The following is a 27,265-nucleotide window of genomic DNA, read 5'->3' as shown; positions in this document are numbered from 1 at the left end:
CACCTCTAATGGTAGTCACCCGGTCCCTATGGCGTTCCCTTAAATTTAGCATGATTACAGACAATTACACATAACGAAGATGCAGGAATCATTTCCTGCATGGATGATGATCTGATTTATACATATACATTTTCGGTAGCCGTCTTTCTACTTTGTTTCTGTTAAATGTTGCAAACATTCATAACATTGTCTCATTTATAGCTCTTTATGATATGAACCTCATCCAGACAGTAAAAGAATCCTACACCCAAATGTCACATCAGACACATGGTTGCAATACCGAAGTAGCGTTTTTTATTCAGTCCAGATGTTGTACAGCATATGCCGTCTAAATACATGCATGGCTACAGGAGTAAAATGTAATCCTAACTGCGTCACAATATAAACATCACAAAAGCCAAAGAGAAAAAAAAACAAAACTCCAGACTAAGCATAATCCCGTCTAACTACACAGATTTGCTTTTTCCTCAAATCTATGCTCCTACCCTCCTTTAGTTCACAGGCATTACAGAAACAGCTCGTCAGTTTTCATAAATCCACGGGGGGGAAAAAATGAACTCTAACCTAAACGACACAGGAGGCTCAGCTATTCCAGCATTACAGCAAATGGAAATTAAGGACATAATTGCATTAGGTGTATTCTGTGTAAAGTATTATGTCTCAAATAAAGGATAGCCAAAAAACAAAACAAAAAACAACAACCATGTATCTATCGGATGAAACAAGTTAAGTATAGATAGCAGTTGTGCAATCAGATCTGGCTAGACTTCGCTAATGATGATTGAAAAAGAGATCTATGCGAGGACTGAGAAGTAATTTTGCCAGCACGTGCTTCTAAACACTCTGCTAGTCAATCGCTCTTTTATACACATTCTTTAAGCACAGAGCTTTCCATTTATTATTATGCCCCCATATTTATAGCGGCAACATATTCTTCAGCACCGTACAATATTATGAAGGGAAAACAAAATAAAGTTATCAATACTAAATTTTGCAGGAACAATTGGTTGATGAGGACCCTGCTCATTTATTATTTTATGCAAGAAAAATACATCGGTGATCTTTATTGAAAATACAATTAGATCAGATGGTTTGCCAAGATTTATATCTAGATAGACGATAGATAGAGGTGAACCATTGGGAGAGGGATGTACGGCACTCTAGAAAACTCAACCCAAATCTGTAGCACAAACTAAGAAGTCACAATTAAAAAAAAAACTATTCCCTTCTTCAGGGTTCTTACTGAAGTTATAATAACCGTTGTGATTTATGACGAATACACTGAAATAATCCTGTTTAAATATTTTCTGAATACGAATAATATTACCCAGCTCATCATTTTCCATCTGTGGAAATTATGTTAAGTATTTACTGATAACAAGTGTAAAATCTAAATGTATAAGTTTGAGTAATTGTTAGATGGAAATAGAGAAATAATTTATTTATTTAGTTATTTTTAAATCTGTATAGCAGAGGTTGAATATACATTTTTAATATCAACCTGCTTTTTGTTTAGCGGGCCATAAGACAATGTATTACATTTAAAGAGACATTGCACAAACATCAAAACAAAGTGATGATCTCTTTGGTTTTGTTTCTATTTTTTCTCTTTGAGATTCCATACATTGACAAGCCTATCACTCGGGTGCTCCCCGTCTGCCTCTAATACAGAGGCAGACCGGAGCACCATTAACCCCACGATCGCCGCGATTGGGGTTAATTTTACCGAGGGCCGTCACCCGTCGTTAAGGGTTTCCCCAGGATGACGGACCTCGTCCGTCACCTGTCCTTAAGGGGTTAAAGGGACACTACAGTCACAAACACGATTTATGTATGTAATTAAAGTTCAATTTACAGAGTAGAAGAGAAAAACTTTTAAAGTAACATCGAATTGAAAATGACACAATTTTGCTTTCATGCAGGCTGTCAGTCACAGACAGGGAAGGTGTGGCTAGGGCTGCATAAACAGAAACACAAGTAATTTAACTCCTTAATAGCAGTAAATTGAGCAGTGAGACTTCAGTAGCATGATTTATACACCAAAACTGCTTCATTAAGCTAAAGTTGTTTTGTTGACTATAATGTCCCACCTTGAAGAGAATGCAGCTGGCCCAGTATATAATATATCAATCAATACATGTATATATCAATACAGCAAGTGAAAAATAGTCACCAAAATTTATTTTTTCATCAAAAACATGCCATGCTCATCCATTGGCTTCATATTTATGAGTGTATTAAAGCAAAAGAAAGAAATCATCACTGACAGAAGATGTTGAGCTATATTGTTTAAAGGGACACTATAGTCACAAGAACAAATACAGCTTAATGTAATTGTTCTGGTGTGTGTAGCCTGTCTCTGCAGAATATATGCTGTAAACACAAAAGACCATGTTTACATTGCTGCCTAGGGACACCTCCGGTGCTGTATGTTCAGCATTTGCCCTTTTTCCAAATTTGCTCCACAATTCAGAACAGGCTTTTTATACATCAGTCCTATTGTGTTTGAAAGCCACTGCCCCATGGCATAGAAAAAGTCAAAGACATATACACACACACACCTTTACTTACCATTACGGGAAACGTCAAGTACTACCAGTTGCATGAAGTTTGCTATATCTGGGGGAAGACGTTGAATTTCATTGTCACTAAGACCCAATTTTCTTAACTTTACAAGTTGAAAAAATTGCTGGAAAAAAAAAAACGAAAACATTAAAATGTAACAATGAATGGTATTTAATAGATATTTTAGCACTCTAGTACCTCATTAAAATATTTTGGGGGGCATTATGGGTTTTTCATTATAAAAACTTAGAGTGATTACCATAGTAAATTTAGCCTTCACTACCAAAAACTTTTTATCTGGAAAAAATACAAGCACAAACCTTTTTTGTTTGTTTTTTTAAAACATAGGAAGCATTGAAAGTACATTTTATTATAAATTCTGCATGGCTGTATAATTAGTGGAGGACGACACCGACACCGACACACACACACACACACACACACACTAAACTGATATCTAGCCATTGAAGCTCTTTTGTACATAGTGTTTAGCTAGATAAAACAACTAAAAACTTTTAAGGATCAATGGCGCTGTAATTATAACCCAGTGCAGTCAATAAATCACCCAAGTGCAATGTCACTTTCACACTTAATACATACCTAGATCAAACAGGAAACGAGGTGATTGCACACACAATGGTAAAACCCTGCAGTTGGTAATGGTAATTTAAACCTTTATTACACAGCTACACTATATATATATATATATATATATATATATATATATATATATATATATATATATATATATATATATATATATATATATATATATATATATATATCCCATGAGCTTACACTCTCAAGGAATACATGAATGGGAAACATTACTGCTGAACAGGGGCCCAGTCAGATTCGGCGGTCCTTTAAGACCGCGACCGGGCATCTGTAATGTTGGCTGGCTTGGAGGAAGTGACAGCTTGTCACTTCCTCCCAGCATCATGCAGGGAGACAGCGGGGAGGGAAAGGAAAGGAGCCAGCTGCAGCACAAGGGCAGAGGAGCACAAAGAGCTCCAGACCCCTCACTCCCACCAGCAGGACTCAAAGCCAACCTCCTGGACACATAAGATAAGTTAACAGGAGGATGCCTGGAGATATAAAAAATTTCACATGTATGTATGCATGCATGTATGCATGCATGCATGCGTCAGGTTGTGCATCTGTCAGCGTGCGTGCACACATCTGTGTGTCAGGATATGCATTTGTGTGTCATTTTGTGTGTTTTAGGTCAGTGTGTATGTCTACTTTGGTGTGTGCCAGGGTGCATGTGTGTATGTATGTGTGTATGCGTGTGTTAAGGTGTGTGTATCTATATGTGTGTGTGTGTGTATGTATATGTGTTGGTGTCTATATGAACTTGTGTGTATGTATGTGGATACATCCAAACAGTCAAACACAAGCACAACATACAAACACACCTCTGCATTCAAACTCCAAAAGGATATACAAACACACCCCTTCACTCAAACACATACTTCACACAAATGTACACCCGCATTTAAACGTGAACATAACATTCAAACATACCCCTGCAATCAAACACAAACATTACATACAAACACTCCCCTATATTAAAACACAAACTATATACAAGCACCTCTTCAAACACCAACACTGTAGATTAAACTACAGCGCCAGTAAATGCTGCAGCGCTGTACAGATTTACAACCTAGAAATTCTGACTTGGGGTGTCTTGGAAAAGTATTGAAATTTTAAGGACGCCTTGAATCTAAAAAGTTTGGGAACCACTGCTGTAAAACCTTAAACACTCCTTTACCCAGCTCATTTCTAATATGTTTAACCATGCATTTATTTACATAGCTGTATGCACTCACTATACCTAAAGATTCAATACTGCAATGCTCTGGTATCTTGGCATGTTATCTACTGGACTAATACAACTAATCCAATCTACACTACTAAATATAAATATAAATATAAATATATATATATACACACACACACACGCGTGTAGATTGGATTAGCCGTATTAGTCCAGTAGAATTTGGCATCACATTATATATATATCCCCAGCATGTAAATCCAGCACTGATGCCATATATTCTGTTTCATTGACTAAATAATTTCCTTCCTGTTGGCACATTCCACTCGTCGGCTGCTCCTTTATGTAAATTTTCTGCATCTATATTTAGAGTATTATAGGCAAAAGGATTGCTGTGTAGGAACCACAATATCCAGTTACTTTGTAGCCCATTTTGGACCTGTAAGCTGGATCACATAAGGGAATAATCTGTTGCAATCAGATGTCTCAGATCTCCAAGACCTTGTTTTATTAAGTAAAAAAAAAAAATATATATAATAAAATACTTTCCACAGGAATACAAAATGCACATATACTAATGGAATCCAATTACTAATGGCACAGTATAACAAAAATAAAAAACAACAGAATTAGAGGTACAACAGTTATATTATAAACAATACGAAATAAAAAGTACGATGTGTAAATCATTGGGGGGCATCTTCGTTTGCTTATTTTTATATATCTATTTAATTAAATGATTAAAATACAAGATCCCCAGATGGCTAAGTGGCTGATTGGATTCCCTTTAAAATAATAATAGAAAAAGGTTGCAAAGGATACTGGAAGCAGCGTGACTGCTGTTTTTTTTTTTCCTGATTTTGTCCCCGCTAATAGACAATTCCTGAAATCTCTTCCAATCATTTAGTCAATGGGGCCTTTTGTTGTTTGACCACACGTGTCATTTGACACCGTTTTGCTTTTAAAAACAAGCTATTATAGCTTGTCTATTCAGGGATATACTACAGCTCTTCTGCACATTCTTTCATTTAATGAAGGTTATCTAGTCATGTCTCCCACAGCTCTGTGTGACACGGTTTGTATTTTAACTATACGAGGGATAACATCTGTTGTGTTATCTATAAAGATGTAGAGTAACAAGGTCTGATTAACATAGACAATATCCAATCTGTACATTTTATGGTTTCAAACTCCCGATATATCCACTCCAGTGAGTTCAAACAGGTGCATCTGCTGTCCATGCTTACATGCAGCATCTAACAATGTAGAAAGGGTGGGCATACGCTATGCATGGTTTTATGAAACCCACTGTCAAGCTCTCTTGTAGGTGCTGCAATTCTGTTTGCATTAAATTCAGGTTATATACAAATGTAAAAATGCTTTAAATGGTTTACTCCAACAGTGATTTAAATTTATCATAGTGTTTGGAGTCTGCATGTGCAAGGTTTCAGTTTGAAATGCTGAACATACAGGGAAAATGCACATTGCTGCCTTGGGGTTAACCCTCACCTCTGGCACGGCCATCAGCCAACCCGGAACAAGAATTCTAGGCTTGCCAACATAAATTGGTTCATAGCGTGCTGGCAACAAATCACCCAGTTTTATCATGCTCCCCCTGCACACTATGAATTGGTTCATAGCGTGCTGGCAACAAATCACCCAGTTTTATCATGCTCCCCCTGCACGCTATGAATTGGTTCATAGCGTGCTGGCAAGAAGTGACCCAGTGATATCACACTCCCCCTGCTGCCCACGTCTACAGTGACTGTCCTAATCCTGCATTTTTATATTTTTTGGGGGGAGGGGGTTGCTAGCATGATTTGATCTACCAGAAGCTAGTGCCACTGCTGTCCTCTCATTGTCTCGCTTTTGTCAAGTGGGGTGCCAGAGCACTGACTTTCAGTCGAGAACGGTTTAACCCCTTGAGGTAAGAGTGCCTCCAGGGTCTGCTGGGCACCATAACAACTTAACTTAGATGAAGTTGTTTTGGTGCCTGGAGTATATCGTCTGCTGGGGTCTCAGTGGCTGCTCTCTCTCCTTGCAGAGAGGACATTCCCTGTTGGGCAGATGGCCACTCCCCATTAAACCTGGCGATGGGTAAGACTAGAAGGATAATTTGTTACCAATTCTATTTCATTATCTGGTTTATTTCTTTTCCATCCCTTTACTTTCCTCCCCAACTCTACTCCTTTTGTGTATCTTCCCGGAGAACAAACAACCTACATACTGCAAAAGGACAGCAGAGACAAAAAGCCAGGCAATCACGGAATGGAGTTTATGGGATTTATGCAGATATATACTTTCATAGAAAGACAAGACAACTCTATGGCATATTATTCTTAATTTAAATGGCTTTGAAAAGAACCTCATTAAATGTCAATGGCCTGAATACGCCCAACAAACAGATTATGCCTCAGAATGAAAAGCGGATATAGCCAATATCTGAGGAACATCTAGAAAGAACATCAAAAATATAAAGGATCGGATCGTATATAAGATGGGGCATATGCCAGTCAAATGGAATGTGGTCAACAATGTGTATCATTGTGATACACAAGAAGTGTGTTTCAAGCAACCTATATCAAGGTGGATTTTGAGGAAAGGTACATTCTAGTAGCTAGACCAGGAGTAGGCATCCTTTTAGTATTACTGTGCCAAAACAAGATCTTTATGTCCCTTTTGCACCTAGTGCTGCAATTTAAAACATTGCAGTTCCAGAGAACTGCAATGTTTACATTGCAGCACTACGACTGCAATGTTTACATTGCAGCACTAAGTCTGTCCACTATACAGGACTAGAGGGCTTCCAGAATCCAAATTGACTTTTGGTCCGTTATCGGATGCTGGACATCTTCACGCACTACATGAGGACCTCCAGCGTCAGATTTTTCCCCATGAGCATTAGACCCCACGCCGAGGGACATCGGCGCTGGGATAAGTTAAGTAAATAAAGGGTTTTCAACCCTTTGTATACCTGGAAGGAGAGTAAGGGGGAGGCAGCTTTGTATTCTTGGCACTACAGTATCCCTTTAAGTCCCTTGGTGTGTGTTACTGTATTCTGCTTGTGTTATTTATTGGTGCTGCCGTTGCTTTGCACCATTGTATTTATGTGTATGTGGGCTGTTATATTGTATATGTTCATGAGTAGCTTGTGATATTGTGCATGATGCCTATAAATGTGGGCTGTGTATGGGTGCTGCTTGTGGAATTGTATGTGTGTGGATATGTCATGTCATATTGTGTTTGGTGGTGTGTATATGTGTAGGGCTGCTTGGAGTATTGCATGTGAGGGGCTGCTTGTGAGGTTGTGTGCGTGTATGTGGATGGGCTGTGGTGTTGTAGTTATGGGGACTGTGTGTGAGCTATTTATATTATTTGTATATTTTGCAGCTCTGTGTATGTATAGAAGTATGGGTCAAAATATGTGATAGCTGCTGTGGGCTGCTCCACTCCAGTACAGGTACCTGTTCAGAAGTGTTTGAGTGATCCACCTGCAATTAGGATTTTATTATTTATATAGCGCCATCCGTTTCCATAGCGCTGTACAATGGGTCACCAGTTAGTTTGCACTAACAGATATCCGACAAGCCAGTGCCTGTTTGGCTCTGGCAACCTTAAGTGCCATGCATGGCACACATGCCACAGGTTGCTGACCCCGATCTAGACCATAAACACAATGATGTACCATCTGATAACCATCTATGCTCCAAATGTACTGGAGTTGAAATGTTGTCCCAATTTAGAAGAAAGGTTAACAAATTTAAACCTATTTAGTTTAGAAAAACGTCGCCTGAGAGGGGATATGATAACATTATACAAATATATTTGGAACCAATACAAACCATTGTGTGGAAATCTATTCACAAAACGGACTTTACATAGGACACGAGGTCATGCGTTTAGACTGGAAGAAAGAAGATTTCGTCTAAGGTAAAGAAAAGGTTTTTTTACTGTAAGAACAATCAGGATGTGGAATTCTCTGCCTGAAGAAGTGGTTTTATCAGAGTCCATACAGATGTTCAAACAGCAACTAGATGCATACTTGCAAAAACAATATTCAAGGATATAATTTTTCAATGTAGGGTAATAGCTTCTTGATCCAAGTATAAATCTGACTGCCATTCTAGGGTTAGGACGGCTTTTTTTCCTAGTTTGTTGCAAAATTGGAAGTGCTTCAAACTGGGGGGGGAGGGGGGGTTGCCTTCTTTTGGATCAACAGCAAAAAACAAATGTGAGTAAGGCTGAACTTGATGGACGCAAGTCTCTTTTCGGCTATGTAACTATGTAACAGGTGTGGTATAGAGTTAGTATCCCAGAGAAAGAGTCTGCAGCGAACAGAGTTGTCCAATGGCTTAATGATTGGCACAAAAACATGTTAGATCCTGGGGAGGAGATTTCTTACTAACCTTATCCCCACCATTCACTCTTTTCTCTCTTTTTATGAACTTGAACTTTTTCTACATGTATACACCCATTCTACACATAAAGTTTTTTAAACTTCAGAGTATGGGAAACAAAGACTAAGGATGCATAATCTACTTGCAAATGTCTCCAAATGTTTTTGGTTTTTTTGTATTGTGAAAATTATAAATGTAATTATGTAAACCAATTGTCTACACTCTAAAATAAAGAATTTTAAAAAAGCAAAAGGAAAACAGGATTTTGTTTATGCAACGTGAAAGTACAGAACACATTTGTCACTAAGTGGCAACACTAGTCTAATTTTTTCTACATTTTCGTTTTTTTTTTTTCAAGCAATCATTTTATTTATTAATTTCAGTTATAACTGACAACACTGTAAAATCAGGTCAGCTTTGAAGTTAAAGGAAAAAAAAATAAACCCACAGAAACAGGAGACCAAAGAGCATACAATTCAAAGCAAAAAATAAATATTTTAACCCACAGTTTGAAAGGACAGTGTCCTTTTATCTGTGTGGCGCTAGTGGCCCTTACTACCCTGTATCATATGAGTCACGTAGTAAGTCACCGATCATTGCCAAAATAAAGCATGCACTGAAGAATATTGTTTTTGGAGATATATAATTAAGTTTAAAAATAGGATATGATGAACAAGCAAGGGCTTCCAAATCTTCTTTCAAATATAGTTTTTAGATTGGAGGCTCATTAAATAGAATACAAGGCTCTCCTTGACATCAAGACTATCATAAGTGACATACAGGGTACATCTATGTGCAAGCTCATTATGCAGGGTGAAAGTATTTGACCCTGTCGAAGAACTCACACAAAGTAGTTTCTTCATAAATGCTTAAATACATCTGAGGAAAGGACACTGTGCAAGCAGACAATGCCGTCCCATCTATGTCTAGCAGGACTGGGAATAAAAAGTGGCCCTGTGCATTAAAAATTTTTTCAATTTTAAATCCCCTTTTTGCCCTTGCCATGTCGGTCTCGCTGGAGCCACTCTGCTTTTCAAGGGCATAATTTTAAAGGAACACTATAGTCACCTAATTTACTTTAGCTAAATAAAGCAGCTTTAGATCATTCCCCTGCAATTTCACTGCTCAATTCACTGTCATTTAGGAGTTAAATCACTTTGTTTCTGTTTATGCAGCCCTAGCCACACCTCCCCAGGCTATGATTGACAGAGCCTGCATGAAAAAATAAACTGGTTTCACTTTCAAACAAATGTAATTTACCTTAAATAATTGTATCTCAATCTCTAAATTGAACTTTAATCACATACAGAAGGCTCTTGCAGGGTCTAGCAAGATATTAATATAGCAGGGGATAAGAAAATCTTAATCTTAAACAGAACTTGCAATAAAGAAAGCCTATACGGCTCTCTTTACAGGAAGTGTTTATGGAAGGCTGTGCAAGTCACATGCAGGGAGGTGTGACTAGGGTTCATAAACAAAGGGATTTAACTCCTAAATGGCAGAGGATTGAGCAGTGAGGCTGCAGGGGCATGTTTTATACACCAAAAATGCTTTATTATGCTAAAGATGTTCAGGTGACTATAGTGTCCCTTTAATGATCCCATAGGAAAGCATCAGGAGGCTAGTGCATATGCACAGCAATTCACAAGTCTGTAGCAATCAGCATATCCTCAGAGATGCATCGATTAAATTAACTCTACGGGGAGTCTTTAGCAATGCTGAACGTAGGTTTCTGTAAAGAATGCAGGACTTTATCTAGGAAGTTCCTATAGTGGATATCAGAGTGACAGCTTATAGTCTGCCCTGAGTGGTGCCAGTCCGTCAACATGGTGTGCATGCATGCCAAGCTAAAATCCCTTCAGGACAATCCCAATTTTGAGGAGTGATGTCCCTTTTTTAGCTCCTGCTTTAGACGTGCTTACGCTGCGTAGTGGGCACTAGGACCACTAGGAACTTCATGTATGGGCATGATAACTAAAGACCAGCCAGACTGCACGTCACAGACTGGGCCCACCTCTTTTTCTCTGATCTATTCCTTTTTGAACAGTCCGGCCTCTCAGCTTGCGTAATATACACACTTTCTGCCCACAAGAACGTTGGAGGTATGGCATACAGCTCAACGATGCTCCCTCTCCGTCATGCCCTGCCCACCACTTGTGCCATGATCATACTTCTCAGTGGTGAAAAGTTTGCTTTCAGCTGCCTTGTTAACCACCTCTGCTGAGCTGCTGTGGTATGAAAACCTCAGCATGCAATTCCAGCTTAATCAGTTTTTTTTTGTGGCATTTAGAGCAAAAGACTTCTTATCTGAAAAGATGCATGCAAAAGGTATTTTGCCAAAAAAGTATTTTTTTTTTTGTGAGACCCTTTAAAGGTAGGGTAGAGAGTTCACATTTGAAAATACTCCTTTTCCCTTACTCCCTAAAACAACCAATAATGCTGGGTGTTAATCAGTGCTGTTTTTAGGAACCCGGTCTCTGCAGGACTTGGTTACTTGTGAGTGCTGGGTGTTAATCAGCCTTAAATGGATCAGCACAAACACCACAACCACTACAGTCCATCGTAGGTCAATTATCTTCTGGTTCAACCTAAATAACGTATTAAAAAGTAATGTACCTGCAGAAAATATTGTATAAACTTGGCCACAGTCGCCTCCTACATATAAATGTGCATGGGCGGCGAGTGCATTTGGCCCTTCCCATAGAACACTATTGCTTCAATGAGCTTGAGGATGTCCAGCATCAGTTAGGCAACAAAAAGTCGGCTAGCCACCAGGAAGTACCTCTAATGGCTGTCTGATTAACAGCCACTAGAGGCAGTCTTCGTCCTTCTATGTAATTCTGAGAAACTGCAATTATTTAAATTGCAGGACTAAGTGGGACTGTGGTGTTTACATCACATGGTTAAATCCACCTTGAGTGGCTGTCTTCCAGAGAGACGCGCTTCCTCCCCCCAGACAGAGTAAAACGCTTCTACGAGAAGCAATGGATGGGGGCATATTGCAGATGATGACAGCTTACAAGCAGACATCTCAAAGGCAGAGCAGGCAGCTGCAGCAGAGGATACCCAGTACTGGAAACGTGGCTAAGTGTCTTGATTAAAGGTTATTTTTTTTAAATGGATGTTAAACAGGTGCAGTGAAGAGAACCTATAGCCCCAAAATAATGACGACTATAGACACCCAGACTAATTTATCTCAATGAAGTGTCCCTGTCCCTTTAATCCTGCAATGTAAAACATTGCAGTTTCTGAGAAACCCAGGTTTGCATTGCAAGTTTAACTCCTGCTCTAGTGGTGGTCACTGGTCATGTGGCATTGGATTTGACCCCACTGGAGGAGGCCTTGTCTCTTCCATGATGGTGCCTGGGGAGGAGACGTGAGCAGCACCGAGGGAGCCTCAGCATGGGAAACAAGGAAAGTAAAAAAGGTGTTGGTTTTTTTACCCTTTCAGTGCCAAACGAGGAGGGGAGGGGATGGAAGCGGACTCTACTAAAAAGACAGGAAAATTAAAATGTTAGAAATACAGATTTCTATTCCTTACTTTATAGTGGTCTAAGATAAAGCGTCTGATCTTTTTGCCACCCAACAATGCCCCTGACTTCTATAATGAAATATATAAATTTTGAGCACATTTGATCAAAAAAAATCTACACTGCTAGACCTGAATAAGTGGTAGAATAAAGTGGCACAAATGGATTGATATGGGCTAGCAATGTGAGCATTTAACGCCATTCCCTGCCAAGAATATTATTACAGAGGAAAAAAAAAAAAAAGAAATGTGGATGAGAACCCCATTAATAATAAAATTTTGTTTAATTTAACTGTTAAAATGCAGCACAAGAGATTTTGGTTGTATTTCTTGCACAGCAAACACAGCAGTGTGCAGTTAAATTCCAAGGTTTAGGATTGCATAACAAAATGTTTAAAGGAGATGAATCTCAGAGAAACAAAAATATCCCTGCTATTAATACAAAGTTTGCAGCTCTTTATTCACTCAAACCTGATGAGATAACACCAATTTCCATTTCCCCCATAATAAATGTTCAATTTACTACCTTCAGGTGACAAAAAATAAATACTTATTTTTAATAGACATGTTTCATGAGTATCTAAATGGTATCTCCATTAAAGACAGATTTTTTTTAGGATGTAAATGACCACTATGAAATTGTGATTCCTGCCAAGCTTTAACTTAGAGTGAAGATAAATACCGATACATTTCAAAAAAAAAAATTGTAAAAAGCTTTTAAACCCGATAGCTACATCATAAACGATATCAAGGAATTGTACTATACATCTGTATGAATATATATATATATATATATATATATATATATATATATATATATATATAAGCAGGGCTTTTTTAAAACGAATACTCCAAGCAATATAGCCACTACTGCACACTATACTGGTTATGGTGCCAGGAGTGCCCTGATGCCCTCCCAGGGCAAGAAGTAAAAACATTTGCAAACGGTTTGTCAACTTACCTGGGCTCTCCCAAATAACAGTCTCAGCCTCGGTGATAGCTGGATGCTTCTGCAGTGAGCTTCTTTTAAGCCCTCGAGCCAAGCTCTGCAGTAGAGGGCTTGTTATTTGCCCATGATCATCATGCTCAGCCAATGAGCTAATCCAAGTTCAGTGCCATCTAAGTTCAGTGCAGAGAGCTTCTGCTTTGCCTGTACAGTTTAAATTACTTACCCTGAGAGGGATACTTTTGACCCCATAAATCACTAAAGTGCACTGACGTAGTTAAGTTATAATCTAGATAAAAGTTGCATATTATTTTTGCTCTTCTATTTCATCTACAGGGTTTTGATAAACAAATGAATGCCAATAGACCAAAAGATAGCCAGTACGAAATGCAAAAAAAAATGTAAAACTTGTAATGTAAAAATGTAAAACTAAAAAAAAAAAAAAAAAAAAAAAGTATTTTGTCACTGGATTCGCAGACCGATTAAAAGTATAATTGTGAGGTTTAATGATGGGCTCCATAGGTTGCTCAAAATTATTTTGGAATACAATTAAAAGGGATATTATCCAGTCCATGAAATTTACTAAATTGAACAAAACACCACCTACAACTTGTTTTAGCCCTTTTTCATGAAAGGCGCTATTTTCCTTAAAATTTATATTTTAAAGATTTAAAAAAAAAATGAAGACAAGGCAAAGCAGGGGTAAACATTGCTAATAAGATATAGGAGAATAGAACCATTAAGGGCAATTTATTAAAGCGTAATGTTGTAAGAAGTGTTCTAAAATGCTAAAATGGGGCAATCAGCATAGAAACCAGTAAAACCAGCAGTGACACCTCCCCTTTTACATACTAGCACTAATTTTTAGACGCAACAAGTTGATAAATCTCTCCCATGGTTTAATTTCATGGTTTAATTTCTCTTATTCTGTACATGTTCTCTGTGCGGATGGCCAAGTGCACAGATTGACAGGGAGCCAAGATGGAGGTGCTCAATTGCAGGGTAAAGAGGTGTGGATTTCAACATTTAATTTACAGATAAATATTTTTTTTTTTTTTTAAACCTGGAAGTGACAGTCTCCCTTTAAATTTGTGGTTTAATACTGCTAGTATCTGTTGGGCTACTAGGCATTACAAGGTGGTACAAAGAGCACAAAACAAATGAATGTTAACCATTTCTAACCTATTTAGGTGCACTTTAATTCATGTGTGAAATTACTGAACTGTAGGACGATAAAAATGTTGCATCAATCCAAGTAAGCAGTATACAGGGTTAGTAAAAAAACAAGGCGCAAGAGTGTACTGAGAACGGACAGCAGCTGAAATAGCCTGCCCTTTTGGTGGGTCCCCGCTCAGATCTCAAGCTGGTTTTAGCTCAACTTCTGCCATTACAGAGAGAACAACTCTGAAGCATATCAGACTGGTCCCACCCGTACAGGCAGCCCAGATCCGAAATGCCAGCAAGTTCCCTCTGCACGAGAGACACAGCAACCCCAGACTATCGTTACAACCTTGATAGGCATCAGTCAGTGAGTCTTGCGACTTTTGCTCTCCTTAAAGGACCACTATAGGCACCCAGACCACTTCAGCTTAATGAAGCCGTCTGGGTGCCTGGTCCAGCTAACATTAACCCTTTTTTCTATAAACATAGCAGTTTCAGAGAAACTGCTATGTTTATATTAGCGTTAATCCAGCCTCTAGTGGCTGTCTCATTAACAGCCGCTAGAGGCGCTTGCGTGCTTCTCACTGTGAAAATCACAGTGAGAAGACGCCAGCGTCCATAGAAAACATTGTAAATCCTTTCTTATGAAACTGGCTGAATGCGCGCGGCTCTTGCCGCGCATGCTCATTCAGTTGAGCATGAGGAGAGCTCCCCGCCCGGCGGTGGAGAAATAGGCAAGTTTAACCCCTTCCTCCCCCTAGAGCCCGGCGGGAGGGGGACCCTGAGGGTCGGAGCACCCTCAGGGCACTATAGTGCCAGGAAAACGAGTATGTTTTCCTGGCACTATAGTGGTCCTCTAAGTTTACAGGGTTATTCACTACAGTAAGAATTGTCAGGAATTCAAAGTGAATTTAAAATTCTCAAAATTAGCTATGAATCCAGTTTGGCTACTTTGGCCTTTAATTTAGAATTCACTTTTAATTCACAGTGATGTCCTGACAATTCTCATTTTAAATGAAAAAGAAAACATGACAAAACACCTTACTGCTTTGAGCAAATTATCAAATATAATACATCATGCATAGGTCTTCCAAAGTAGTCTTAAGGACTTTAGAGTCAAAGACAAAACCCATGCTCTCCAGACTGCCAGAAATATAAATACTTTAAAGTCTCTTTTCAAAACAATAACAGCACAAACTAAGTGCAGCAAGTTATAAAATAACTATTTACCAATTTAATATACAAAATACATAATAATATGAGACGGCTACTACATTCCTCATTTGAGATGTAAAACGTACTAAAATGCATCTCTGGCCTGAGGAGAAGCTTTCCAACTTTTATTTCAGCAGATTCTGAGTCAAATTCCATAAGTATCTCACTTATGACCTCCTGTCCGTTGTCCGCACCCGTACGGCCAACTCGCGCTTGCAGGACTTCTCACGGGCGGCTCCCTTCCTATGGAATAGCCTGCCTACTGCCATCAGACTCTCCCCTAGTCTTGCATCTTTTAAGAAGTGCCTTAAAACCCATCTCTTTAGGAAAGCTTATGGCCTCCAAGACTAACCCCTACCTCACATACCTGTCTCTTGCCCTCTCCTAAAGGGCAACCCACCTTATTTGATTACAAATTCCTGTCCTAATGTGTTTTACACCCCACCTCCTATAGAATGTAAGCTTGATTGAGCAGGGTCCTCTTCAACCTATTGTTCCTGTAAGTTTATTTGTAATTGTCCTATTTATAGTTAAATCCCCTCTCATAATATTGTAAAGAGCTACGGAATCTGTTGGCGCTATATAAATGGCAACAATAATAATAATAATAATAATAATAATATTAACCCCTTAACGCCGTTACGGCGTTCTATGCCGTCGCGGCTTTAAAGCCGTTGCGGCGGCATAGAACGCCGTAACGGCTTGCAGCCCAGGAGGTCCGGCGGTACTCACCTCCGCCGCGATCCTCTTCTGGGGGGCTGCCTCAGAGCCCAGGCAGCTCCCCCACGGCAAATCAGGCCCCCGGGGGCCATGTGATCGCTCTCAAAGAGCGATCACATGGCCCCCTATAGCTGGCTGTGGATCTGCCAGCAGGGGGGCTGTCTGAATTATCAGACAGTCCCCCTGCTGGTGGGAAGAATTAAAAAAAAATAATTAGACATGTGTAAAATTAAAATAAATGCATTTTTATATATATAATATATGTATATATATTATATATATATATATATATATATAATATATATACATATTATATATACCGTATATACCCGAGTATAAGCCGAGTTTTTTAGCACATTTTTTGTGCTAAAAAACCTCAACTCGGCTTATACTCGAGTCAATAGTCTGTATTATGGTAATTTGCATTGCCATAATACAGACTGGGGGCTGTGGGGGCTGCAGAGAGTGTTACTTACCTGTCCTGCAGCTCCTGTCAGCTCTCTCCTCCTCCGCGCCGACAGGAGCTGCAGGACAGGTAAGTTACAGCTCTGCCAGCCCCCTCTCCCCCCCCACTGAACTACCAATGACACTGGACCACAGGGAGTAGGAGCCACCCTCCCTGCCATGTATCAAGCAGGGAGGGGGGCCGAAAAAAAAATAATTAGTAATAATAAAAAACAATAATAATTAAATAATAAATAATACAATAATAATAATAATTAAATTAAATAAATAAAATAATAATGAATAATAAAAAATATAAAAATAATAAAAATTAAAATAATAAAAAAAAACACCCACCCCCCACCAAGGCTCTGCAACACACACACACGCTGCACTCATACACTCACGCTGCACTCATACACTCACGCTGCACTCATACACTCACGCTGCACTCATACACTCACGCTGCACTCATACACTCACGCTGCACTCATACACTCACGCTGCACTCATACACTCACGCTGCACTCATACACTCACGCTGCACTCATACACTCACGCTGCACTCATACACTCACGCTGCACTCATACACTCACGCTGCACTCATACACTCACGCTGCATTCATACACTCACGCTGCATTCATACACTCACGCTGCATTCATACACACACACTACATTCATACACACTACATTCATACACACACACTACATTCATACACACACACTACATTCATACACACACACTACATTCATACACACACACTACATTCATACACACACACTACATTCATACACACACACTGCATTCATACACACACACTGCATTCATACACACACACTGCATTCATACACACACACTGCATTCATACACACACACTGCATTCATACACACACACTGCATTCATACACACACACTGCATTCATACACACACACTGCATTCATACACACACACTGCATTCATACACACACACTGCATTCATTATACACACACTGTAAATAAATATTCAATTAATATATTTTTTTTAGGATCTAATTTTATTTAGAAATTTACCAGTAGCTGCTGCATTTCTCACCCTAGTCTTATACTCGAGTCAATACGTTTTCCCAGTTTTTTTGGGTAAAATTAAGTGCCTCGGCTTATATTCAGGTCGGCTTATACTCGAGTATATACGGTATGTAACGTCATGCGTAATGTATTTTAATAGTAATATTTATATATTAGTATTAAAATACACTTAGAGTGACGTTACATATATATAATATGTATATATATTATATATATATATATATATATATATAATAGATATATACACATATTATATATATATATACATATAATTACAATAATAAATAAATAAAATTATTAAATAAATAAATAAAATATTGAAACAAAATTTAAAATAAATTATATATTCATATGTAATTTTATTCTAACTGTATTTTGTTATTAAAAAATATATATTGGTAACAAAATACACTTAGAATGACATTCTATATATATCTATATATAAAATACAAATAACCGCAAATATATATAGAGAGATAAATACATATAATTACATAATAGATTACATTAGTATACACGTAGAATTTAAATACCTATAAATGCATATATATTAAAATTCTACGTGTATATTTAAGTAATCTTTTAACATAATTATGTCATTTGATTAATTAAAATTTGATTGACATGCCTGACAACACAGGGAGAAAGTGCAGAGAATTTAATTCGCAAGCACTATATTTGACCCTGTAACTCTCCAAGACATCATAAAACCTGTACATAGGGGGTACTGTTTTACTCAGGAGACTTCGCTGAACTCAAATATTACTGTTTAAAACTGGTAAATTATATTACAACGATGATATTTTAAGTAAAAGTTAAGTTTTTGCATTTTTTACAAACAAACGGCACTTTTATGGACTATATTATTGTTGTAATATGTTTTACTGTTTTAAAACACTAATATTTGTGTTTAGTGAAGTCTCCCGAGAATAACAGTACCCCCCATGTACAGGTTTTATGGTGTTTTGGAAAGTTAGAGAGTCACATATAAGGCTTGCATTTCATTTTTTTCACATTGAAATTTGCCAGATTAGTTAAGTTGCCTTTGAGACCGTATGGTAGCCCAGGAATAAGAATTACCCCCATGATGGCATACCATTTGCAAAAGTAGACAACCCAAGGTATTGCAAATGGGGTATGTCCAGTCATTTTTAGTAGCCACTTAGTCACAAACACTGGCCAAATATTAGTTTTTTGCTTTTTTCACACAAAAACAAATATGAACGCTAACTTTGGCCAGTGTTTGTGACTAAGTGGCTACTAACAAAGACTAAACATACCCCACGTTCAATACCTTGGGTTGTCTACTTTTTCACATGGTATGCCATTATGGGGGTAATTCTCATTCCTGGGCTACCACACCGTCTCAAAGGTAACATTACTAATCTGGCAAATTTCAATTTAAAAATGGAACGTTCTATATTTGACCCTGTAACTTTCCAAAACACCATAAAACCTGTTAATGGGGGGTACTGTTGTACTCGTGAGACATCGCTGATTACAAATATGTGCATTTTTGTGCAGTGAAACCTAACAGTATTATGACATTTACAGCTAAAATGTGAGGCGGAACTACAAATTTTTTTAAAAAATTAACATTTCTCAGTTTTTTTTTTATTTTATTCATAATAAATTAGGTTTCATATATAAATATTTGATATGGAATGAAAGCCCTGTTTCTCCTGAACAAAATTATATATAATAAGTGTGGGTGCATTTAATATGAAAGATGGGAACTATGGGTGAACAGACATATAGCGCAAATACCAGTTTTTGTTTACGTTTTGTTTTGATCAGTGCACTATTGACTCCGTCCTGAAGGGGTTAATAATAATAATAATAATAATAAAATTATTGAGATGAATACAATTTTGCCTTATGAACACTATCAAGAAAGGCAAGGTAATCAGTGCCCGTCTAAAGCAGTATTGCATGAGTGAATGAAATGTGTGAATGAAGTGAATCTTACACATGAATTATTGGCCTGCAAAGCTAGCGTACTTCCTGTATTAATCAGGTTTTATCCTTTCCTAGCACTAAGGAAATGTGGTGAATGTTTCATACCCAGATCAGAAACTTGTGTTAGATTCATTTAGCACACAGTGTTATTCAGTAATGTATGAATAGTTATAATTTCAAAGTGAATGTCAAATTTGAGGCCTAAATGGCTGTACTGATAATACAGATCACGAGGCAAATATTTCCTATTTATTGTTGCCTAACGTAATACAAACATAAAATTAGCAACAATTACTTGGATAATACTGTTCCTTTCTGTACCTTTCCTGAGTTTGTTATAGTATAGCAATGCCTTATTAGTATTCACCGAAGACTTAGTGTTACTTTTTTAGTTTGTCTTTGTTTTGTGATCGTTGCAGGAGAGGAAGCCGGGTGCAGGGAGGGAGAGCTAATAACAGTTGAATTGATATGCTTTCCTAAAAAACTAAGTTTCCAATGATGTATTTATTTTTAATGGAATTTACACTGGGGGAGAGTCTAACAGAGAAGGGAGGGGTGTTCCACAGGAACGGTGCAGCCCTAGAGAACTCTTGAAGGCGAGCATCAGAGGTGTGAGTACAAACAGATTAAAGACTTCGGTCTTCAACAGAACCTAGATTGCCTCTCAGTCCTCATCAGGGAAGACACCAGTGGCAAAATAAGGCGTTTTGATTAAATTGTTTTAGAGATTTAGTGGTCAGACCTTAAAAGAAAGCAGTTTTCCTGGCACTATAGGGTTAATAGGTGTAGAACTTAGAAATATAACAAAAAATAAAAAACTATTTCCTCATGTACAGATTATTTTTGGGTTTGTTATTTTGAAAGACTGGTGCAAATTCCCAGTATCATTTATTATAATGTATGTGTGTCCCTCTCACAACACATCTCCTCTATCAGACTGCATGATATTTTGCGGTTGTGAAAATTCATGAATGTATGCCTACTGCATTAACAGTGTTATTTACACTACAGTCATCTCGTGAAGTCACAGGATTCAAATGACCTCACAGTGTACGCAGATTGGTTTATACTTTCCTTTAGAGCACAATAAAATTGATTTTTCCACTCAATTCAGTAAAGTGGGAATTGCACAACACATAAGAGGGGAAAAAGTAAAAGCCAAAAACATGACAGGCGTTAACTGTAATTCCTATCCAGTCAAACATTGCGCTGCGGCTAGAGGCAAGACATGAATGCATCCATAATCGGATAGTCTTTTGAAAAATAAAAATAAAAAAGTGTTCCTATTTTTTTTTTATAAGAGGAGTTGGGAAGATAGTTCAATAAAGTTTCTAACATTGAAAATAAGATAACCACAATCTAGAAATTGGGTTTTTAACTGTAGACATGATAAATAGGTTGTACAGAGAAATATTACACATTTAAGCAGTTGCACATTCTTGTGAAAACATTACTGGTGCAAACTGACTTACAGGAAGTCACATGTACATCAATGTAAATCAGGATGGTAAAATCCCTATATTCTATGGCTTACCTCCCTGGTAAAACATCATATTTATTCAATTATATTTGTTACATCAATGGGTCTCTGACATGCACTGTCAGTTTGTTTTTATTTCTCTCCCCCCCCTGACTGAATGTGGCCTCAGATTGCCCCTTAGTGTAGTTTTTCTGCACCTGGTCCACCGTACCTCCCCTCCCCCCACCTTTTGCCTTTTATTTTCTTCCCAGCTGCTGCCATCTCCCTCAGCCTGGCAAGGTCATTGCATTTCTGCCTTCCTCTGCCCTTTGTCCTCTAAGAAATTTCTGATTTTGCACATGCCCAATTGTCCCTCTACTTCAATGGACAAGGCCCGGAGGAGGCGAGCTGAAAGCTAGCCGGATAAGAGGCATGTGTGGGTGTAATAAGTGGGAGTGTCTTTCAGGATTGGGGAGTGGGGCTGGGTCATATAAATAGGAAGACATTTTGTCCGCTTACCTCAGCCATCTTAAATTAACGGCGTGGTAACAACTTCCCTCCCTCCCTTTGTTCTGTTTTGTTATCTTATTGCATGTTATTAAATTTATTTTTCTTGTCACAGCCGGCGGGTATGGTCCTTGCCGAAGCAGTTTGGGAAAAGGAGTACAGTGGAAGAAGGAATGTTGGGAGCATCTTCGACAGAAGTAAGCCTCATGTGTACATATTTACATTTGTTAGTAGTTGGACTATCACAATGCATAAGCATACTAGTAACAATTTACAGATTAAGTAAATAGGTTACAGAAAAGCTATAACTGGTATTTTATAGGGAGAACTTGGTTTGCTGTGTAATGTGAGGTTCCATTTCAGTTATAAATTGCAATAAATCAGACCTTCACAAAGACAACGCAGTCAAATCATCTATGTAGATTTAGGGGTAAACAACATTTAACAAATTCAGACAATGTTTATTACATCACTAGGCTCAAGAGGCAAGGAGTCACTTTAAAAGTTACCTTGGGTTTCTGTTAATCACTAAAGTTTGAATGCTTGTAAATTCAAATGAATTCAAACTTAATTGAAAATGTTACACCTTCCCCAAAAAAGAAAAAATTACAAATGGAAATTCACTTTGAATACCCAACAATTCACCCTTTAGTAAATAAGCCTGGAAGGGATAATATGAAAGAGAATCTACAGTCCTCTAAAACCCACAAACCACTACAAAATTATGACAGCTCTGTCAGGATCATAGGTTTTTGTCAGTAATGACTAGAAAGTGTCCCAGTGATACTTTATCTTAATGGAACTCTGAGAAAGACATACATAGTAGCAGCTATGAACATTGGGGTTTGGAAAAATGCCCATCAAGATCATTCTAGAGCTGTAAACAGAGTCGAGCAAGGCTTTGCGGTTCAACTGGAAGAACCACATCTTTAGCATTGTGTGCAAAGCACATGCATACTTTTAAAATGTCCTTGAAATTCAGCTTAAACATCGATTGAGCCACTTCCTACTGGCTTCATTTTTTATAATGGCATTTATCTTGCAGCCTTGTAATCTTTTTCTCTAAAAGCGAAACAAAAAAACAAAACAAAAAAACACAATGGAGAAACCTCTAACTATATTTAGCATCTCACTTAATTATAATCTACTGGATATACACACACACAAAAAAAAAACCACAATACTACAAACTTGAGTAACCCTTTAAGGCATATCCTGGTAATCTGTATATGTGTGCAATGCTGGAAAATGCAAATGCCCACAACCAAGCCATTGTGCTAGATCTCAGTAAACCATTGATGTTACAATAAACCTATAATGGGGCAGGATAGCACAGTTCTCTCATATATACAATTATAACATACCACCTGTCAGTGTAAAGTATATATAATGCAACAGCAGCAGCTAAATGGACACTCCAGACCCAAGGTATTTTAAGTTGCTGAAGTGATTTATGCACAAACAGCATGTCCTCTTTTTTTCCCATTTCACAAAAAGAATAGAAATTGGCCCGTTTATAAACTAACTTTGTAATTATTGTCATTAAGGCTGATGGACACACGCCCTGTTACTTCCTGGTTTGGTTAGCTCAGTGGAGCTAAAGTCAAGAGGCAGGCAACTGTTTAGAGCACCTGCCTTGCAAAGACTTCTCACTGAGATGCATTGGGAAGTCTATGATTGGACAGCCACATAAAGTCTGGACTGGGGAAGAAGGGGAGGGTTTGCAAAGGCAGCAGACAAAATAACTGCAGATATATATATATATATATATATATATATATATATATATATATTTCTTTTTTTTGTGACAATATTTTAATGTATTATCTACATCATTTATTAAAAACCGTACAGAGTCAAAATAAATCCAGACAATTCCTTGAAAGTCAACAGGTTACCTTGAGGTGAAAATATGCTTATTTCGCTCACAGCTGCAAAGATAAGTTCATGACAAACTTTCTCTCATGAACCATAAATAAATTAAATAAAAAAAAAGTAAAAAAAAAAAAATCTATTTATACACAGTATTTCACACAAGCCAATTAGACTAAATACAAACATGTTCGTTCCAATAGTGATCAATCAATGGTACTGCTTATAACTAGATCAGGGAGCATACAAGGTGCAGCAGTACAAATATGTATCTTGTGTTACACACCCACAAATATGTTATACTGTGAAATCCATTCATAAATAATAAAAATAATAAAAAATAAAGTATTTTGTTCAAGGATCATTAAAGGCACCCAGAGCACTTCATGACAGTTTCTACAAACTTGCAATGCAAATATATATTCATTGCAAGTTTGTAGAAACTGCAATGTTTCTATTGCAGGATTTACCCCCACAGTCTTCTATCAGCCACTAGCTGTTCTTCCCTTTTGAGACTATTCACAATTAAATGCTGCTCTTCGCGTGGCGATTTGCTGCACATGCGCACAAACCTGCAAATGTGTCCCATGATGCCGCTGCCCCTGGGAGGCAGGGTAGCAGCACAGAGATTGGCTTGGCAAGGAAGTAAAGGTAGGTTACATTTTTTTTATTTCGTTTTTTTCACCTCCTTTCTTGTCAGCCTTCCATTTGGATCACCCAGGACATATCAATTTATATTAAAAAGGTTTTAAAAGGGACTGTGACATGAAAAATAGGATGGATCTTTAGTTTCACTCTATTCTTATGGCTTTGAAACACCAAACTCACAGAATTTATGAACATCATCCAAAATAGGACACAATGAATGCGCTGTGGGATGGTGCAATATTTATAGTGCCCATCTTTGAAAGGGCAGATATATATTGCTTTGTGAATAAAACTAATGGGGAAGGGAATAATCAGACAAACAAAGTAAAGATGTATGCCCTTTTTTATAGAAGGGTTCTAGGTACATCAGTATGAGAAAATTTAAAAATCTAAAATTTTGCATTCTTAAGATACCTGTGTAGGAATAAACCTGTACTCTTTTAGCAAGACTTGAAAAGACATGTTCAAGAGCACTCCTAATTTGTTCAGTAAAACAAGCTATAGATGAGTTATGGAAACCTCAGAAAAAGGTTCTGAGGAATTACACAGATTTATATATAAAAAAAAAAAAGGCTACTGTGCAGTAAAAGCCATGGGAAATGTTTAAATTTCACATTTTATAAATAACCAATTTTAGTTATTCTTGAGCAAAACTTCCATGACAAAGAGAGGACTGAAAAAACAATGGATTACAACAAGAAAAAGAGCACAAATTTCACTCCAGCACCAGGACAAAATGCCAAACTGGACTGTTACATTGAAAGTTTCTGTCTAAGAACAGTATCCTTGGCAACCAAGCAAAACCAAAATAATGTTTCATAATCTCTCAGCACAGGAACAAACAGCTATAAATGACTTAAAAAATGATCATGCTATCACCATCAAACCAGCAGACAAGGGAGGAGCAGTAGTGGTAATATACACCTAGGACTACATAAAAGAGGGGGACAGGCAGTTGTCAGATGACAAATACTGAAGAAAACTAAATAAAGACCCCACCAAGGAATATACATTACAACTTAGGGAGCTCATTAAATCCTTCCCGGAGCATTTACATCTAGAACTGCAATCACTCATACCAACTAGTCCCTACATGGGACTTTCTATATGCTTCCCAAAATCCACAAAGCAGGTAATCCTGGAAGACCTACAGGTCTTCCATTACAGGAATGGGAACTCTCACAGAACAGATCTCAGGACTGGTAGAAAATACCCTAAAACCTCTAGTCACCAACAGCTTCATAAAAGACACAACCGACTTCCTCAACAAACTCAGCCAAATCACCAATCTCCCTGCTAACACCATCCTTGTAACCATGGAAGTGGAATCTCTGTACAACAACAACAGATGGCATCAATGCTTGCTTCCATTTCCTCTCTTTTGCCGACAACCAAAATACAGTCCTTGAATTATCACAAACCTGGCACTATTGATCCTCATACATTTCAGTTTTAACAATGAGGTTTACCTACAAACCATGTGTACTGCTATGGGCACTAATATGGCACCCCAATATGCTAATCTGTTTATGGCAGATCATCAACAGAGATTCCTAGAAATAAAGTACAGCAAACAATACAAATATCGCTATATAGATGAGATCTTCATAATATGGACTGAAAGCGAAGAAAAACGGATACAGTTCCATGACTCAACTCATTACATCAAACTAAAATGGAATATTCCACTAGACCTGAGGATTTTCTGGACACCACTGTGACATGTAACAATGGCACAATCCACACTACGGTTTAAAAAAAAAAACAACAAAAAAAAAAAAAACAACCCACAGACAGTTGCAGTTACATTCTACCACTCCCATACTAAACAGGGCATCATCTAAAGCCAAGCCACTAGGTACCATCGCATATGCTCTGATCCTAATGACCGTAATTCCCATCTAAATGTACTCTCCCAATCTATGAGACAGAAAGGCTATAAACCAAAGACAAACTCTGCAGTAAAAACTCCATGTACGCGCCTGCTACAGTACACAGAAAAAAGATATCTACACTAGTGCCACTTGTGGTCACATCCAACCCAGCTCTTGAGGAAATACGGAAAATCATTAAAGACCTACAAACAATGATAACAGAAGATGAGACTCTGAAGAACATTTTTTCTGAAACACCCACTTTGGCCTTCAGACAACCACCAAACCTCCAATAAAAATCAGCAGGAAGCTACCCACTGATGGGAAGAATAAAGAAAACGGGACCAGTCAATGCAAAAAAACCTTGCTGCAAACTGTCAGCACATATGCACAGACAACATAGCCACACGCAACAATAAAACCTACAGCATTAAAGGATCATACTCCTGCACATCCAGCAATGTGGTATACATGATTCAATGCACCAAATGCCACCTAGGATGCTACATTGGGGAAACCACCCAGAAATTAAATGACAGAATGCATATGCACAGACACTCCAGTAAACAGCACAAAGAAGGATTGTATACTGCACTCCTGTGGGACACCACTTTACCCAGCCTGGCCACTCAATGAAGGACCTAAAAATCAAAGTACTGAAAAGGGTTTTTAAAAATACCCAGGAAAGAAAGAAAGAAAGACTTTTAAAACCAGAATGATCAAATTCGTTAACAGCAAGAATAGAGGACGAAATATTGATTTGGGTTTCCTGTCCCACTACTAACACTTTACACTCCCCCACATTATCTTACTGTTCTGTTATATATATCAACATTTTAAAATGCATTTCAATAGGTTTATTCTATCAATATACACAGTACCATGTGTAGACCTATGCATATATATATATATATATATATATATATATATATATATGTGACAGTGTATTTATATTTGTGTATGAATATGTATTCATGTGTAAACATAGATTTGTGTGAGTATATGTATAAAATGTGTATATACATGCATGCATATGTGAATGGGTGTATGTATACATATATATGGGCCTATGTATGTGTAGGCACATTGGTATATGTGTAGATGTATGTGTAGGTG

The 27,265-nt window shown here is 37.8% G+C and overlaps 1 protein-coding gene across 1 annotated transcript in view; it reads right to left on the bottom strand.

The window, feature by feature from the left end:
- LRRC1 (leucine rich repeat containing 1) overlaps nt 1–27,265 on the bottom strand; it is a 102,175-nt gene that overhangs the window by 62,565 nt on the left and 12,345 nt on the right. Inside the window, exon 2 of the mRNA XM_063442932.1 lies at nt 2,572–2,689. Within this exon, the coding sequence (XP_063299002.1) occupies nt 2,572–2,689 (118 nt within the window). The remainder of the gene's footprint in view (nt 1–2,571; nt 2,690–27,265) is intronic.

This window comes from Pelobates fuscus, chromosome 2, assembly GCF_036172605.1.
Source record: "Pelobates fuscus isolate aPelFus1 chromosome 2, aPelFus1.pri, whole genome shotgun sequence".
In the NCBI taxonomy this organism is placed as follows: Eukaryota; Metazoa; Chordata; class Amphibia; order Anura; family Pelobatidae; genus Pelobates; species Pelobates fuscus.
Note: the sequence above shows the minus strand (reverse complement) of the source record. Positions and strands in the feature narration are given on the sequence as shown.